Here is a 12,424-nt window from a genome sequence, read left to right on the forward strand (position 1 = left end):
TACTGGCACATTATAGGGGGGCCCAATATGGCTACTGGCACATTATCGGGGGGCCCTATCTGGCTATTGGCACATTATAGGGGGGGTATGGCTACTGGCACATTATAGGGGGGGTATGGCTACTGGCACATTATAGGGGGGGTATGGCTACTGGCACATTATAGGGGGCTATGACTACTGGCACATTATAGGGGGGCCCAATATGGCTACTGGCACATTATAGGGGGGGGCCCTATCTGGCTACTGGCACATTATAGGGGGGCTATGGCTACTGGCACATTATGGGGGGGTATGGCTACTGGCACATTATATAGGGGGGGCTATGGCTACTGGCACATTATAGGGGGGCATATGGCTACTGGCACATTATTAGGGGGGCCTATGGCTACTGGCACAATATATGGGGGGCTATGGCTACTGGCAGATTATAGGGGGGCCTATTGGCTACTGGCAGATTATAGGGGGCCTATTGGCTACTGGCACATTATAGGGGGGCCTATTGGCTACTGGCACATTATAGGGGGCACTATGGGGACATTAGCTCAACTGGAGACATTACAAGGGTGTATTTTTGACACTGTCTATTATAAGGAGAATTATTACAACTGGGAAGGGGGCATTATGGTGGGCTTTATTACTCCCCCATGGTATGAGCCCCTAGTAGCAGCACCAGCCTCTCCCTGCTCTGCTATCCCTCTGCCCCTTCTCCAAATCCTTATTATGATATTTTTCTCATTAGGATAAAACACATCAGCTCCGCCGAGCCCCCGGCCAAAGTGTGGAAGTGGCGTCCGAGATCCCCAAGGGCCAAGCCAAGTAATTGTAAGTTTTCATATGAAATATGTTTATGTTATACACACATAGCATACACTGTGCCCCACAATATACAGCTGACGAAAGTGTCAAGGGGGGGGGGGGGGTCAGGAGGAGGCAGGGGAAATGGGTAAGCAGGAGGGGCTCAGTGGGTCTCTGCGTGTTACTTGCCCCCTGGGCCAAAAGTTGCCAGTCAGCCCCTGCTGGGCAGTACTGCGGCTGTCATGCTGCTCTCTCGCTCTTTTCCACTACAGACGGGGCTCTTGCTTTCCTCTCTCCTCAGGAGGCTGCTCGTCCCCTGGGACAGAGGCTCCACATTCCTCCGCACAGAGACCGGACCCGGGCCAGATGTCAGGTTGGTGACACGGTCTGGGGCAGAGCCCTCCGCCGGTCACGTGGTCCCGCGGGATACTCATACTCAGGGTCATGTGAGCGATCTGCAGCTATGAAACAAGAAGTGGGTGCGGCTCACACTTTCCCTCATTTGCATGATCGCTTCTCTTTTGACTTTCTGGTCCAATCAGAGTCCAACCTTCCTTTCACTCCGCCCGCTGATTGGTCCGGCCTGCTGTCAGTCTCGCGCTCGCCCCGCTGCTGATATAAGTGACGGTCCCGGAGAGTTTCTGGACAGTAGAAAGTGAGGTAACGGGAGGAGAATGGCCCCGGAACGGACGTGCGTCCTGGAGAAAGGGCCCGCGGGCTACGGCTTCCACCTGCACAGTGAAAAGAACCGGCCCGGGCAGTTTGTGAGGCTGGTGGAGCAGGGCTCAGTGGCGGAGAAGTCGGGGCTGCGGGCGGGGGATAAACTAATCCGGGTGTGCGGGGAGGATGTGCAGGAACTCGGGCACCAGCAGGTGGTCAACAAGATCCGGGCCGTGACTGAGACGCTCATCCTGGAGGTGGAAGGACCCGAGGAGCCAAGTCAGGAGACGCCTCAGGTAGATATGGTCACTATGTGATGGTCCTTGAAGCTGCGTGACGTCATCAGAGTCTGCTAGAATGTGTCACCATCTGCAACTTTGTTTCAGCCCCATCAAGTCAAAGTTGTTAGACAGTGCCCAGGTCCTTGTCAGAATAGGATGCTGGTTGTCGTCATGGGGTGTCCTATGAAAGTTTGCAGTGCTCTTCTCTATGCAATTAATGCTTTTTGGCCCTTCCAGTTTCAGGAAGTGCAACAGATTTACAGAATCTTCTCCTCCACTTTGCATCTTTGATACGTTATGCATGGCCCCGGCATGGTGCATTGGTGTATGCCGCCATCTTGGTGAACACAGCATTTGCTATTTTTTTTTTTGTCCATGTGCCAGTCTTCATACGTGTTTTGGTTTTATTGGGGAAAATCTGAGATCATGTCTAGACACTGGGTATGGCTGTTGCATAGCAACCAACCATGCATGCACTGGGTGACAACCGCCAGTCTCCATTATTCTGTCTGATCGGTTGTCACGGAGACATATGGGCACCTAAGCCAGTCTGCAGTATGGAGACGGGGCTACTGCTTTGTAGATTTCGCAGTCTGATGACCTCTCGGTGCTGCAGCTTGACCGACACCCCCCCACCTCACCCCAGAAAGAGGGATAGGGGGCTGTTTTGTAGGCGCCGCTGCACCTCATAGCATGAGACAGTTATTTTGCCCTTTTGAGCTCATGAATATCTGTTCTGTTTTCAGACTGTTAAAGAGACGCCTGCATCTGTTACCGTCACGGTGAGTATATGTAGATATAGATATATATTGTATGAGCCCCTTCATGCAGGACAGGGATCAGCAACCTCCAGCCTTCTGAAACTAGAACTCCCAGAATCCTCAGTTCACTTCTATGGGAGTTACAAGAACTGCTGAGTAAGTGTGCATGCTGGGAGTTGTAGTTTCACAGCAGCTGGAGCCTCTGATGTGGGAACACATGCGATATTATATAATACACCGCTCTCAGAAAGTGAAAGAACTGGACACAGTGGGGGTTCTAAAGGGCTCAGGTGCTGGCGCACTGGCTGCGTACAAGATACGGCTAGTCACGTGTATGGCGCGTCAGTGGACAGACTGGGGTCACAGAAGGTAAGAAAGCCCTAGAGGACCTGTCGCCCTAATACGTCGGTCTTATGAAATAATTGTATTCCCCGTGACGTAACAGTTCTGGAGTATCTTTTCTTAGAACCTCTGTTATTCCTCCTGGAAATGTGAGAATAAAATGGCGCCTGGTTGTATGTAACTTTATTTTTTTTCCCCTTGTCAGTTGGGCTTCTCTGCACATTCTGTCGCTCACTGAACAGTGTAGGTAACACCCAGTTGTCAGTTCATTCATCGTTTTCCAAGAGGAGTAACAGAGGAATGGTATAATACAGAGTTATTATATTGTAAAAAATGCAATTAAAGACTTAGAAGGGCTGACAGATCCTCCTTAAAGGGGACATCGAGGGTACAGGCGCCACATGCTGGGCGAGACGGTTGCTGAGGTAAGCGTCTGATGCTCGGCCAGTTCTAGGAGACCTCCATGATGCTATCAGGGCGTCAGATGGCTGCAGTAGAGTCTCTCCAGTATGCCTACACAACACCCTGAACACAAGGGACCTGCTTTACTAATGCACCTCAGGTGGTGCGCCCCCTGTCGGTAATAATGGGTGCAGTGCGGGAAGTGCTAGCTCGGGCTACAAGACACTCCAGACGTTAGCAGGGTGGGGTGGGGGGTCTTGCAGCTACGTTCTCCCTGACCCAGATAGATATGCATTTAAAGGATATGTTGCAGATTAAGCGTACGTTTTTATCTTTGCAGTCCACCCGTAGCTGAGTCTTTCTGTGCATGTTCTGCGGCTTTGTCTTCTCCACCCTCTCCCCTCTCTGTCAACGTCTCGGTGGCTTCAGCACTTCCTCTTGTGTCACTGCCAAGTAGCTGCTCAGCGGAGTCCTCCCCCATATCCTATGTGTATGCAGCGCAGGTCGGAGGCAAAAGAAAAGTGTTGCCCTGTTTACGAAGCCTCAGAGTTTAATACAGTCCCGTCTTGTGCACCCTCCTTGAATTTCCTACTGATGTCAGTAGTGCCCAAGTCCAAGATGCCTGAAGATAATGGAACGGATTTGGGTGGCATGTTTAGGCATGCAGGGAAGGATATGGATGGCATACAATGAGTTTCAGTGCCCTGACTGGCCGTCATCCAAGTGCAGCGTTGAGGGTGTGCCTTCTAAGGGACCGTGCCTCCCATCCTAATCTTATTTGCTTGGGTGGTACTTGGGACATTTAGGTGACAACCTTGACAAATAACCGTGAATGTGGACACTATGACTGCAAGTTTCTCTGTCTCCAGAGCGAAGGACGTCCTAGGTTGTGTACCATGAAGAAGGCCTCCGGCGGGTACGGGTTCAATCTGCACAGTGACAAGAATCATCCCGGACAGTATATCCGAGCAGTGGATCCTGACACACCTGCCGAACGAGCTGGATTGCGCCCAAAAGATCGTATATTGGAGGTATGGGGTCTTACTAGGCAACGGTTCTTTAGCTATAGAGGACATCAGATGCAAGGCCATAATTGAATTGCTTCTGAATAATCTTATAGATGGTCACACAAGTAACTGCAGATGACTTGTTCATAGGCTGTGGACACCTTCCAAGTTTTTTTTTTTTTCTCTTAATAGCTTTATTTGAAATTTAGCACAATTTGGCTTGTGCAGCTTCTGTTTCACAGTACACAGCAGCTGCAGAAAGCCATCGTCCGACTGCTCGATCACTAACCCTTGGCCCTCTTGTACAAAGCTCTATGCTGATCAAAGTTCACCTTTTGCTTTGGGAATAAATCTGCTTAGTGGGTCATTCGAGAGGTTGACTGTGAACAGCGTTCTGCAGTCTGATCTGTAAGTGATGCACAGTAGCTGCAGAAGTCAAACTATGCAATATTTTTAATAAAAAGCTATTGCAATTTATTTATTTTTTAACCCAAAATACATGTAGTTCAATCGTTCAAAAAATGCCTCTGAAGATGTCCATAGCCTCTTATTGCTAGGGGACGAACAGATGGAGTACATCTGGACCGACCCTTGGGATGGTGCTCAGACAATTTACGCTGAAGATCACATAGTTGGTGTAAAAGAAGCAACGCTGGGTGATGGTTATGACCAGTTTGCCTGGCTCGTTGGTGTTGCGAAGATATTATTCAGGGTTAGAAGGAGTTAATGATGGCTACTCCACCCGGATAATCTGCCGCCCAGCTAGGGACGGATAACGCAGCGCGGGTCCTTACACACCATGCAAATTCTTCGTTCCTAAGCAGGTTCAGGACCCTGCGAAAGATGAACATGCAAACCAGGGGTTGTCACTGATGTCGGGTGGCACTCTGAATTCAGTGCTGTACGACAACCACTTTAGGATTGGCATATAGGGGGCATATGGGCTGAAGCTATTGGTATGACATTTCATTTTATGGGATATTAATTTTATAATAATTGCCATTGAAATCAACATTATGTCCAAACTTCCTCTCCAGCTGCTGAGTTCAATCTAGTGTTCTCTGCTGTCGGCCGTTCAGGATGGACGGTGCGCCCTTCAGTAGGATTAGGAGACTGATTATTTAAGGAGCCTTTATACATAACTTTTTGGGGATTGTGTGGTCTTGAAGCTTCATGTATATGTGACTTCATCAGTTCCATCCTGATGTCTTCGTTTTATTCCCAATTATACTTTCACACTAGCGTTCATGGGTCCGTTCGTGAGCTCCGTTTGAAGGGGCTCACGAGCGGACCCAAACGCCTCCGTCCAGCCCTGATGCAGTCTGAATGGAGCGGTTCCGCTCAGACTGCATCAGTCTGGCGGCGTTCAGCCTCCGCTCCGCCTACCTCCGCACGGACAGGCGGACAGCTGAACGCTGCTTGCAGCGTTCAGCTGTCCGCCTGGCCGTGCGGAGGCGAGCGGATCCGTTCAGACTTACAATGTAAGTCAATGGGAACGGATCCGCTTGAAGATGTGACCCTATGGCTCAATCTTCAAGCGGATCCGTCCCCCATTGACTTTACATTGAAAGTCTGAACGGATCCGCTCAGGCTGCTTTCACACTTATAATTTTTTCTAAGTTATTAATGCAGACGGATCCGTACTGAGCGGAGCCTCCGTCTGCATTAATATGATCGGATCTGTTCAGAACGGATCCGATCAAGCGCAAGTGTGAAAGTAGCCTTAAAGGTAGCAAAAAATCAAATAATGTAATAATAAATATTCAAATAATTAAATAATAATTTAATGAGGTTGACCAATTTAGGAAACCCATTTTCATATCCGCTGTTATAGAATTATGAATTATTGGGAGGGGGAGTGTCTTCTGTTCAGGATCTTCATGGCTTGGCCGGTTACAAAGAGCATCTCTCTGGAGGACCTGTTCTGTATAACAGACAGCCCATTGCAGGGGTCCTGCATTTTTTTTTTTTAAACTGATGATCTATTCTCTGGATAGATCATCAGCATCTGATCGGCGGGGGTCTGACACCCGGGACCCCTGCAGATCAGCTGTTTGAGAAGGCAGTGGCGCTAGCAGGAGCGCGGCGGCCTCGCTGTTTGCCGCAGGCCCTGTGACGTCATGACTAGTATCGATGGCCTAGGCGGGGTTAAGCTCTGTTCACTTGAACAGAGCTTAGCCATTTATACTAGTTGTGACATTCGGCCAGCGGTAAACAGCGATAAGGCTGCAGCGCTCCTGCCAGCGCCACTGCCTTCTCAAACAGCTGATCGGCAGGGGTCACGGGTGTCGGACCCCCGCCGATCATCAGTTTAAAAAAACTGCAGAACCCTTTTAAATGAAAATTGTGCAATGCTTAAAAGGGTAGATTGTTATCGCCTATCCACAGAGGGGATAACTATTAGATCAGTGGGGGTCCTACCATTGGGGGCCCCGTACCCCTGCAGCACCCCTGAAATGAATGGAGCAGCCAGAGGGGCATTTCTTGATTGGTTTATTGTAAACAGATTATCCAAAAGCAGAGAAGTCCTTTATTAACCCTAAAAGATGACTGTTTTCTGTTACCTGTCTCTCTATACTGATGATTCGTCTTATTGCTTTCAGGTCAATGGGGAAAGCATGCTTGGAAAACCACATGGCGACGTGGTGAATGCCATCAAATCAGGGGGTGACGAAACGACTCTGCTTGTGGTGGATCCGGAGACGGAAAAGTACTTCCAGGAATGTCATGTGACCCCTGGACGGGAACACTTGACAGGTGAGTGAGATGGGATTGTGAGGGATTGGCGCCTGCTTCCACCCCCCCCCCCCCCCTCCCCATCTACAATCTGCTTAACCCGATTATAAGGAATGAATGTGAGCTGGATGTTCTGTTACATGTGGGGGCTGCATGAAGGAGTTGAGCAATTTGCTCATCTAGCAGTTTGGTAGGAGCTTTTGATCTGCGCCCTTCCTGACTTTTGAGCCGCTGACACACAATACAGGATTTGTTTTTTTACTCTTTATTACTTTTCTCCCTACTGGGTTACTATGGGACCTTCAGAATAATCCCCTACATATTACTGCCGACGCCTTCTTGTAATCTGAAGTCTGGCGGTGAATGAATGTGGCTGTACAAGCGTGCTGATCTTATTTCCCACTACTTATATTGCGCCGACATATTCCACAGCACCGCACAGAGGCTGTCCCTGTCCCCAGCGGGGTTCACAATTTTATCTATCTTATACACATTAGGGAGAATTTTAAAAAAATAATTATTTTTATTTTTTTGTATCCTGACCTCCATAACTTTTGTCTATAGAGCTGTGTGGGGGCTTGTGTAGTTTTTATTGATACCATCATGCAGTGTGTGACTTTTTGACCACTTTTTATTCAATTTTTCGGGAGTTGAAGTAAAAAAAAAATATATTTTTTATTTATGGCATTCACCATGAGGGATTAATGTTTTTGTTTTAATGGTTTGGTCAATTTGGGACAGTGATCTTTTAGTGTGTGTGTGTGTGTGTGTGTGTGTGTGTGTGTGTGTGTGTTTTTTATTTTATTTATTTTTTCTTCTTTGCATTTGGCGTAAGGGGATGTGTCACGGATGTTGTTGCAGAAAGCTGGAACTTATAAATAAACATCCGACTGGCTTGATCCCAAACTAAGGAGCATATGGGTGAGCCCTATAAAACCCCTAGAGCTCTCCCTGACTGCTATGCCCATGCAAAGGTCTTAATGGTAGACTATTGCATGCCCCCGTACCTTATACTATGTGACACCTGAAAACCCCTACAATAGTGAGGGGACACTACCACCGGCTCCCTGCACTTAATACGGACGGAGTCAGGGTCACCTAGAATCAAGCCAGCAAGGAAACACAAATAAAGGAAACAGACTTATCTGAGGAATCAGCAGAGGCAGCATCCAGCAGTGAACAACTCCTCCAGGAAGAAGTATAAACCACAAAGTGAGGCAGTATGGGAGGGAATATAAAGGGAGACAATCAGTGCAAAAAGGTGACAGCTGGGAGAAGGAAAGGAGATGACAAAGTGAAACCAAAACAAAGAACGTCATGCAAGAGGTAGCAAAGAACGTCTAACAGACCTTCTCACAGAACTGGTGGTGACAGGATGATTTGAATCTTTATTATTTTTAGGTCCCTCTAGAGGACTAACATTTGATCATCTGATTGCTTCTCCCATAGACTGCAGTGATTTTAACTTTGCAGCCTTTGAAAGATTAGCTGTGTTCCCATGGAGCCCTGCCACAGAGGCTGTCATAGCATCCAAACCGCTCCCTTGAGCCATTCAGTCCCTGGTGGTGCAGTGCTTCTAGGGTTTTGATGCTGTGGAGTATGGCACTTGGTGGGTTAAATATCCATGATTGGCGTTATCGCCAATCATGAACATTGCCTCTGAGTGTCTGCTGTGTAAAACAGGAGGTAACTGACGGCTGTGGTCATCTTTAAACGACTGTTTTCACTTCAATGGGACCGCAAAAGATGCAGACAGCACTCTGTGTGCTGTCCGCATCCGTTGCGCTGTTCCGTGGTCCGCAAAAAAAAAAATATAACCTGTCCTATTTTTGTCCGTTTTGGGGACAAGAATAGGCAGTTATATTAATGGCTGTTCCACAAATAGCGGAACACACACGGACGCCATCCGTGTTTTGCAGATCCACAATTTGTGGACCGCAAAACACAAGGTTGTCTGCATGAGGCCTTAAAAAAATGAACCGATACTCAATCCTGTTCACACTACTTCTTCCTGTGCTGCACAGTGGTTCTCCCCGTCACCGACATTATTTTTCTGGCTGCAGCAGTGATGTTATGCACACAGTGATGCTGTGTACAGCTGAGGCAGTGATTGGCCCGTGTGCACACTACATCTCTGCTGCAGCCAGGAAGACTAGATCAACTGCAGTGTGGATCGGAGCGCAGCAATGGAAGAAGCAGGAGGAAAAGGGGTGAGCATTGATTCTTTGGTCATTTTTAGACCATTTGCAGGGGCTGCCAGAGGTATTATTTACCTCGGACAACCCCTTTAATCTGCCTTGGGGTCACATTTATTTAGCTTTATTATTTATTACAAATGTGGACATTATTTTGCACGGTAGTAACCACTGCGATCTGTGTTGTATGTAAGAAAAGTATTTGATTTGGGTTTTTAAGTGGCAAAATTAAAAAATATAACTTTTTTTTTTTTTTTTTTTTTTTTTAAGGTCCTTTGCCGAATAAATTTGCTAATGGAGACATTGAAAAGGTAAAGCTGTGTGCTGTATCTTCGCAGTGTCCTTTCTGGCTTGTGTGATTATTAACATTTAGTATCCCCTCGTTGTAGGAGAAGTTAGAGGAGGAGCATTTGGAGAATAATGCTGATGGAGACTCCCCGGTGTCCTCTCCAGAGCCTCTGCCACTAGATATGTCACCCACCCAGAATAGCCAAAAGGTAACTTTAGCACACTTAACATTGTTGTAGGTAAAGTCAGGACTACCTGCCGCCATAAAATGCAGTGCAAACTAGGGTTGTCATGATGCCAAACTTTAGATTAGATTTCGATACCATAAAAAAACAAAAAAATTACCATTACACCTAGAGGCTCTGCAACTGCCGCATCCTCTGCACTTTGACAGAGCTAGTGCAGAGTCTCTAGGTGTAATGGAAACGCCCCTATTGCTCCTAGAGGTTAATTTGCATATATTAAAACATAATTTTCCTCAGCAATGCGGGCACATATGAACATGGCACCAACACGCATACCTTCATTTGCAAAGCGCCCATCAGCCATGGGTACAAATCTGCTGACATATGCCCTTTTAAGGAATGACTTCCTGGTGCCTATAAGTTCTCCTCACCCTAATCTTCTAGACTTAACTTACCTGCTAATTGAAGAATCTGTAAAATGGTAGCAAAACTCTCATCCAGTTACCTGCTGTAAGTAGGCTCCCCAGTTCAACCCTTAGGGCTGTTTAACACGAGCGGATGCCGTGCGTGGCATCCGCTCCGTGAATGACAGCCAAGACCCGATGCAGACTGCAGAGGCACGGAGCAGTAACATGACTGATAATGCTCCGTGCTTCTCTGTGACCTCTTTACTACGAAATCAGTGACCACTTTATCTCACTGTGATTTCATAGTAAAGAGGTCACAGAGAGGCACGGAGCATTATCAGTCATGTTACTGCTCCGTGCTTCTGCTGTCCGCATCGGGTCTTGGCTGTCTTTCACGGAGCGGATGTCACGCACGGCATTCGCTCTTGTGAAACAGCCCTTAGGGTAGGACATTGCAGCAAATTTCTGGTGGGAAAAGTCTGCCAAGTTTCAGGATTTGCCTTGGATTTTACCCCGTGCACTATAAAGGGTGAAATCCACAGCGAAAATCTGTCTTTTCTGAACAAAAAAGAGCTTATTTGAGAGCTGGAAGCCTGCGGTATAACAATCATGTGCATCTTTTTTATTTTTATTTTTTTACTTCTGTGTGAGGATTAGGTTTTGAAAATCCCATCCGCTTGGGTTTGTACTGTAAATCTGTGTGAAGCCACACTGCAACTTTTCCACATCTGACCTTTGTTAAGGGTTGCACGCCCTATGCAGGGGTCATTCACATCACATTTCGTTCGTCACTGAGTGTTCTGCCAGGCAGGTACCTTTTTAAATACTTGTCTTCAGACGTATCCCGTGGCCGATCCATTCACTTTAATGAGGTTAGCGGGTCCCGAGTGATTACTCGTTGGATTCTTTGACCTGCTTTCCTTCTACGTCTGGACACAATAGCACGGTAGACTGGATTGTGTCCTCAAAAAGACTCTGGCATTGGATCTGTTAAAGAATACCTGCTGCATGTAAAGGCACCCCTATTCGGGAATCGTGACGTGAACAGCTCCTTACAGACGCCTTGTGTATTGCAAACACTTCACCCTGTATTGTGTAATTCCGTTGTTTTGTAACCTTCATGCTTTGTTACTTCTGTGTATACCAAGGTCATCTTTAATCTTTTTGTATTTAATGGAAACAACACCTGTGAATCTAAAATTTAACATGTCATATATTTTTTTTTAATTTGTAGGGTATTCCAGATTCTGCCCAAGCGCCCAACGACGACACCGTGCCCACAGCCGAATCCCTCGATCTTAACATGTCACTGGCCGCAGCAAAGGAGCGAGCCCACCAAAAGCGTTCCCAGAAAAGGGCACCCACTATGGACTGGAATAAAAGAAAAGAAGTTTTTAGCAGCCTGTGAGGCACTCGTCTGCACCACGCGATATTCCTGTCACCTGAATCGGCCGTTCTGTACGTCCCGTTCCTGTTCTCGGCAGAGACTGGTTATTTACCCCTGTTCTGTGGGGTCGGTCGGTGAAGGAAGACGCTTGTTACCCGGTGAATCCGTCCATTTATCTGGAGCTCAAATGTTGGAGCGCTAGTGGGACAACACAGCAGTAGCGCTCCATCCTAGTGCAAGCGATAAAGTTTTGAATGCCACCTGCAGGCGTCTGGTCAGCGTGGTTCTGATAGGTCATGGCTATTGAGGTCATTGATCCCAATGGCTGAATGACTCTTCTGTTTGCCCACAGCACTGCTAGTGCCTGCATATTCCCATATACTGCAGAGACCCACAGCCATTTGGCTCAATGACCCCAGTAGTCAAGTCGATTCTCCAGAAATGTCACTTCGGTGTCGTGTAGGCATCAGACTGCTCAAGCCTTTCATTTTCTGGCTGGAGCACACTTTATTATTTTTTTTCTTCTGTATTAAGTGGTCTTTCTCTTAGAAAGTTCCATTTCGGAGACTCTAAGGTCCTGCTGAATTTCCAGTTTTGTTTTCACAGATTTATATATTGTTTTTTTTTTGCTTTTTTTTTCAGTTGTTTTCCTAATAATTTGTTAAACTGTGACCAGATATTTTGCTATGTAGCGGAATACAGATATCTTTACTTTTAACAGTTGTGCTGTGTTATTGAGTTGCTGTGGTGTGAAAATACATATTAAAAGCTGACATCCATCTTGACACCTCTTCTAGTACAGAGCAGAAACTGCAGCAGATCCTCTGCTTTTTTAACCTTTTCCATTACAAAGGCCGAAAGCCATGTGTATAGGCTGACCGATCCATTTATGCTGCAGGGTTTTCAGCGGTGTGTCTCTGGATTCACTGGTACTGTAAAACGCAATGGATCTCTATGGTGAACAGATGGAAAAAAGAC

At 47.0% G+C, this 12,424-nt stretch overlaps 1 protein-coding gene across 1 annotated transcript; it reads left to right on the forward strand.

The window, feature by feature from the left end:
- The first annotated feature begins 1,428 nt into the window (after positions 1-1,428).
- On the forward strand, positions 1,429-12,219 carry SLC9A3R1 (SLC9A3 regulator 1). The gene is made up of 7 exons (XM_044297140.1): positions 1,429-1,751; positions 2,483-2,518; positions 4,111-4,272; positions 6,852-7,005; positions 9,450-9,490; positions 9,569-9,676; positions 11,294-12,219. The coding sequence occupies exons 1-7, from the start codon at positions 1,470-1,472 to the stop codon at positions 11,465-11,467; spliced, it is 957 nt and encodes a 318-aa protein (XP_044153075.1). The 5' UTR covers positions 1,429-1,469; the 3' UTR covers positions 11,468-12,219.
- The last annotated feature ends 205 nt before the right edge of the window (positions 12,220-12,424 follow it).

This window comes from Bufo gargarizans, chromosome 6, assembly GCF_014858855.1.
Source record: "Bufo gargarizans isolate SCDJY-AF-19 chromosome 6, ASM1485885v1, whole genome shotgun sequence".
NCBI lineage: Eukaryota > Metazoa > Chordata > Amphibia > Anura > Bufonidae > Bufo > Bufo gargarizans.